General features: G+C 42.1%; 1 protein-coding gene across 1 annotated transcript; it reads left to right on the top strand.

The window, feature by feature from the left end:
• The first annotated feature begins 311 nt into the window (after positions 1 to 311).
• LOC122756539 (ABC transporter H family member 2-like) lies at positions 312 to 1,013 on the top strand. Its single transcript, XM_044006591.1, has one exon. It carries the CDS (start codon positions 312 to 314, stop codon positions 1,011 to 1,013), a length of 702 nt encoding a protein of 233 aa, XP_043862526.1.
• The last annotated feature ends 5,368 nt before the right edge of the window (positions 1,014 to 6,381 follow it).

The following is a 6,381-nucleotide window of genomic DNA, read 5'->3' as shown; positions in this document are numbered from 1 at the left end:
AGACAAGAGATCGGAGCAAGATTTGATAATGGAGCTGACCCATATCAAGGAAATGAAACTGGACGTAGAAGCCCTTTACACTAGGGTTATGACTCTAAAGAAAGCCTTAGTGAGTTTAACCAAAACAGGCGAGAACAGCATAATGCTGAGGAGCGAGAAAATTAAATGGTATGAGGAAATGGTGCTCAACGCTTTTATTTCGGCCTTAAAGGGACCGATAGGAGTAACCATAAGGAACATGGGAGTCCCGAATATAGCCAAAGCTTATGAGATAGCTTGTAGGGAGGAAAAGTTAGCTTCCTTAGAAGTTAATGGTCCGGAGCCCAGAGTCGGGAGACAAGGTCAAGAAAGAAACTCAGAAACAGGAGCAGGAGAAGGAGGAACCCCAGGTGTTGGAGGCCCACAGGGAGACAGGCATTTGGTCTCAGTACCAGTGGGGGGGAAACAACCCTCCTCCATTTCCAATGCCATTTGCCATGCCCAGTATGAATGGATGGACAGGTTTCGGAATCCCTTATCCGATGATGGGTAATCCATTCAGGTCAGAGAATTTTAACCAGGGTGATACTTCAAACTATCAAGGTCCTTATCGCAGTTATCAGAACAGGAACTCCAGATGGAATCAGAACCAAGCAAACCGAGATAGACAGTGGAACGGTTACAACAGTAACAAGTACAATAACAATTATAATAATAGAAATAACAACAACGGTTATAATAGTAACAATTATAACAACTCCAACAATGGGTATAACAGCACTGGTTATGGAAATAACGATGGCAGGGGACAGTTAGCGATCGAACCACAATCAAACACGGAAGGCAGCGGCCAGTCCAGGATGTCCAGGAATTCCAACAATTCGGGACAGTCCAGGCAGTCGTATAACTCAAACAATTCTAAGAGGTCATTTAATTCAACTGGCACTGCCTCGGTCAGTGCCCAGTTACATAACATTCAGGAGGATGACGGAAATTTTCCACAGTCAGCCTCGAACAATCCACAGGATATTTAGGACCTAGGAAAAGGCATTCAACGTTGCCCTATTTGGTAGTAAAGATTACTCCAGAAACATCAATAAAATTGTTAATCGATACAGGATCTACCTTTTCTTTTATTCGACCAGAATTAGTGCACCCACAGTACGTGAGGAAACTAAAAGACCCAATAGCCATTAAAACCATCACGCAGTCGCATGAGGTTGAAAGGGAGGCATTTTTACCAATGTTCGCGGAGTTAGGCGGAGTTGGTAAAAAAAGAATGTTCCTTTTTAAATTTCATCAATTCTTTGAGGGGTTGATCGGGATAGATATGATACAGCAGTTGAAGGCGGTTATCGATATGCAGAACGGGTGATTTGAGGTAGCAAATTTGAAACAGAAGATTCAGATTGAGGCCTACAGACCGTCAGAATTGTATACGATAGAAGCCGAATCGAAAATGGTTATATCTGTTCCGGTACGACTGAACGATGGGGATTTCATAATAAACAGAACAATATTAAAGGAAGACCTGGAAATTTCAGTGCTGGATGGAGGTGACGAATTATGCGGAGTCGGACCAGGAATTATTTCTGGAAGAACCAATAAATGTTGTAGAATTTAAGTCCACACAACATTTCGAACTAAACACTATAGAAGGGGAGAGGAAATGTAGTAACAGCATCCCATTTGATAAAATCAGAACAGACCATTTGAACAAGGAGGAACTTGGAGAACTTTCCAGAATTTGCAAAAAGTATCCGGGTATATTCCACAAGGAAGGAGTCATCTTGTCGTTCACAAATGCGGTCAAACATCAAATAAGAACAAGGGATGATATGCCCATTTATGCCAGACCTTATAGATATGCTTTTAAGGAAAGGCAAGAGGTGAGAAGGCAGTTGGAAAAGCTATTAGACCAGAAGATAATCAGGCATAGCCATTCACCATGGAGTGCTCCAGTCTGGTTAGTACCTAAAAAGAAGGACGCCTCTGGGGAAAGGAAATGGCGAATGGTGGTGGATTATAGGAAATTGAATGAGAAGGTGGTAAAGGATAGATACCCATTGCCCATAATAAATGACGTGTTAGATAACCTGGGCAGAGCTAAGTACTTCTCGACGTTGGACTTAGCAAGTGGTTATCATCAGATTGAGGTACAGGAAACAGACATTCCGAAAACGGCCTTCTCCGCAGAAGGAGGCCATTTCGAGTACGTCCGAATGCCGTTCGGTTTAAACAATGCTCCCGCAACCTTTCAGAGGTTGATGAATAACATCTTCGGGAATTGTTGGGTAAATGTTGTCTCATTTATTAGGACGACATAATGGTGTACTCAGCGTCCTTACAGGAGCATATTACAGACTTGGAGAAGGTTTTTAGGAAGCTTACGGAAGCTAATTTTAAACTGCAGCTAGATAAGACGGAATTTCTAAGAACCGAGGTAGAATACCTAGGGCACTTAGTGACCCCACAAGGTATCAAACCAAATCCAGGGAAGATTGAAGCGATTAAGAAATTCACCGTCCCGAGGACTAGGAAGCAGATAAAATCATTCCTAGGGTTGCTAGGTTACTACAGGAAGTTCATAAAAGATTTCGCGGCAATAACAAAGCCATTGACGAAACAACTCAAGGGGAAGAAGACAGTACAAGTAGATGAGGAATACACAGAAGCATTTGAGGTGTGCAAAACCCTCTTATGCAATGACCCGATTCTACAGTTCCCCGATTTCGAAAAACCATTCATCCTGACCACGGATGCAAGCAACTATGCCATTGGATCGGTCCTATCACAAGGGAACTTGGGAACGGACAGACCAATAGCATACGCAAGTAGAACTCTGTCAACATCCGAGATAAACTATGCTACGATAGAAAAGGAAATGCTTGCCATTATTTGGTCGATAAGGCATTTCGGACACTACCTGTTAGGCACTAAGTTTAAAATAGTGACAGATCAGAGCATCAAGAAACCAGACTCTAAGCTCGTGAGATGGAGACTCCAAATGTTGGAGTATGACTACGAGATAGTATACAAGAAGGGTTCCTTAAACGTAGTGGCGGATGCGCTGAGCAGAATCCAACCGGAGCTCAACGTACTAGAAAACGTCTCGGAAGTAGCGACAAACGGAGAAACGATACGCTCCGCGGGAGAAGATTTACAGTTGGGATTCCCAATTTCTGAAAACCCACTGAACGAGTACAACATTCAGGTGGTTATTGAGAAGGGTGGAACGTCAAAAGTAATGAAGCAAGTACCATTTAGGAACAAAATGCGGATAACTTGGACATAAAAGAACTTTGATGAGGAGACAATTGGCCGAAAACTCAAGGAAATTCTAAAACCGAAGAGAACAATAGCATTGTTGATACCGGAAGAGTTGGTTTTGACCATCCAAGAGGTATATTGCAAGTATTTTGCGTACAGTAGATTATATAGAGCAATAAGATGCACAGTTTTGTTGCCGGATATAATTGAGAGAGACCAGCAGGAGGAAGTTGTAAGGGATTACCACCTGAAGAGTAACCACAGGGGGATAGAAGAAACACTAGCCCATTTAAAAAGGAGGGTGTTTTTCCCTCAGATGAGACAACTGATAACGCAAACAATTAATAATTGCGATAGTTGTCAAACACAGAAATATGACAGAAGGCCTCACAAGATCAAGTACAGTGTGACGGAAACTCCGGACAGACCCTTAGAGATAGTGCATATCGACTTATATTTTGTTAATAAGAAAAACGTTTTCACGATTATTGACAAATTTTCGAGATATGCCTGGGGGGTAACTATCCCAGCCAAGGAAAGCATTAACATTGTCAAAGCAATGAAAAACTTTATGGCTCTGTTTTGGATACCCAAGAAGATAGTCTGTGACCAGGGGGTTGAGTTCTCGTCGAACCTCTTTAAGGATTTTTGTAGGCAGTACGAACTCGAACTGCATACAACATCCTTTCAACAGTCGTCAAGTAACTCAACAGTTGAGAGACTACACTCAACAATAACAGAAATATACCGTTTGATTACAGAGAACAAGAAGGCAGGGAAGTTAGAGATTCGACACGAAGAGATACTGAACGAAGCGTTTATAACTTACAATAACGCCATTCATTCAGCAACGAAGTTGACACCTCAAGAACTATTCACAGGCAGAACGCAGGAGTTTCTGAATAACGTGACTTTCAGTCAGTAATGAGCACGATTATTTACAGAAAATCAATGCGTTTCAGGCCGAGATCTATCCAAAGGTAAAAGAAAGAGTAGAAAGCCAAAAGGCGAAGAGAATTGAGGCAGCTAACTTGGATAGACAGGAACCAGACCCGGTACAGGTGGGAAACATAGTATTTCGAAAAGAGAACCGGACGGATAAACTCACCCCCAGATTCTCTAAACACAAGGTGTTAGAAGACAACAACCTAACACTGACATTAACCAAACCACAGAAAATTCACAAGGAGAAATTCCGAAGAATTACTAAACCAAATGAATAATTTTTGCAGGTGGTCCATGGCCATGGTTGAAAGAGGCAGGTTTGAGATAACACCCTTGGAGAAAAACGACCCATTGGCCCAGATAGAAATGGGAACGGCAAGGGTAGTACAAACGTACCAAACATATATACACATCGTGAAGCTGCAGGACTTCAATGAAATAATAGGTGGTATAGAAAAGACACTTGGAGAAGTTGAAGACGAATCGGGAACAAGGGACGTAATTAGATCACTTAAAAACAAACTACACATGTTGAAAACAAGGCTGGAAGGAATTTGGCCTAGACATAGAAGAGCAAGGGGATTGATAAACGGATTGGGTTCGGTAGTCAAGGCAATAACGGGGAATTTAGACGCCAATAACGCCGAAAAATTAGAAGAGGAAATAAGAAAAATGAGAGAAGAAGAGGAGAAATTGAGAGAGAGTATTAACTCACAAGAGAGAACAGGCAACAAGGTCAGTTTCATTTTCAAAAATTTAACGAAATACATAAATGAGGAGCAAAGCAGAGTAAATGCATTTATTAAAAAATATATTAATGCCATAAGTAAGTCCTTTGTAGAAGAGGATAGGAGAATTTATAGATTGGAGTATATTAACAGAATTTCGCTCACTATAGATATGCTAGGATTAAACTTGAATGACGTGACCGAGAGCCTGTTGCTGGCTAAGTTAGGTGTGATTTCTAGATTTTTCTTTGACAAGAAGGAAACGGACAAGTGTGTCCAAGAGTTAGAGAGACAAGGGATACGATTGGTATCAGACGAACACATGTATGAGTTTCTAGAATTAAGTGCGATTATGAATAACACAGATATAATATTTTCGATCAAATTACCATTGTTTAAAAAAGAAATATTTGCGTTCAGAAGGTTAATACCGCTGCCCATGAACGGCACAGAATTTGTGATAGCTCCAAATTATGTGGCGATTCATGGGAATGAAATACTTTACTATAAGGAAGCTGTTAAGTGGGCAGGATGCGGAATGCGAAACGAAGGACGTCGGACTACTTACAACAATCTTCGAACCGGAGGCCGGCTACATCGTAATTTTCAACGGGAAGAATGTAACTTCAGACAGATTGCGGAGTTGATAAGGCATTAAATGGATCAGTCCTTATAAGATTTACCAACTGCAAAGTGATGGTCAACAACGTACAGTATGAAGCGGAAGAAGGACTTAGCACAGCGAAATTGGGATTAGACATACCTCGGATAGAGACGGTTAAGAGGAACAGGACAACCCAAGAGTTGGGAATACACGAGCTGAGGATGGAAGACCTAGAAAAAAAGGTACAGATCAGCAGAATGCAGTGGGGAACCACGATCCATGCAACAACGACCTACACGATGCTCGGCGTACTGATGATAGTAATATTCGTCGTGTCCTGCTTCCCAAAAAAAGACAACCATTTTCAAACCAGAGGTTACACCACACGCCACCTTCACTTCCGCCATCGCTGAACCTGCTATGATAACAGCAGCTATGCCCCCGTTATGGTCGGTAGCTCAGACTGAGGGGGGAGGAGTTACCGCCTCAGCATTTACCCTCGGCGGTCCCCCCTCCAAGCCGCCTCGTCAACCGGAGACCTAGTGGAGATCCAGCAATACTTTGGTACGACCACGGGAACGCCGAGTGGTCGTATCAAATAACATTAAGTGCTGAAACAAACAAACACCAGCCCCATCGAAACGCATCCGCTCCACTTCCATTTTAGCCCGGTCAGCAGATTATTATAAGAAACCAAATGTAGAAGGCAAATGAAAAGCTTGGAAATAAAATAAGATTCATTGAGAATTCAGAACTTAACAACCACAGACGTTTATTTGGGAACGGTTCTATCCACCTTAACTAGGAACTACTCATCAAATCTCCCGAACCAACGCTTAAAGGGAGGTAACTCGC

This window comes from Drosophila santomea, chromosome X (assembly GCF_016746245.2).
Source record: "Drosophila santomea strain STO CAGO 1482 chromosome X, Prin_Dsan_1.1, whole genome shotgun sequence".
Taxonomy (NCBI): domain Eukaryota; kingdom Metazoa; phylum Arthropoda; class Insecta; order Diptera; family Drosophilidae; genus Drosophila; species Drosophila santomea.
Note: the sequence above shows the minus strand (reverse complement) of the source record. Positions and strands in the feature narration are given on the sequence as shown.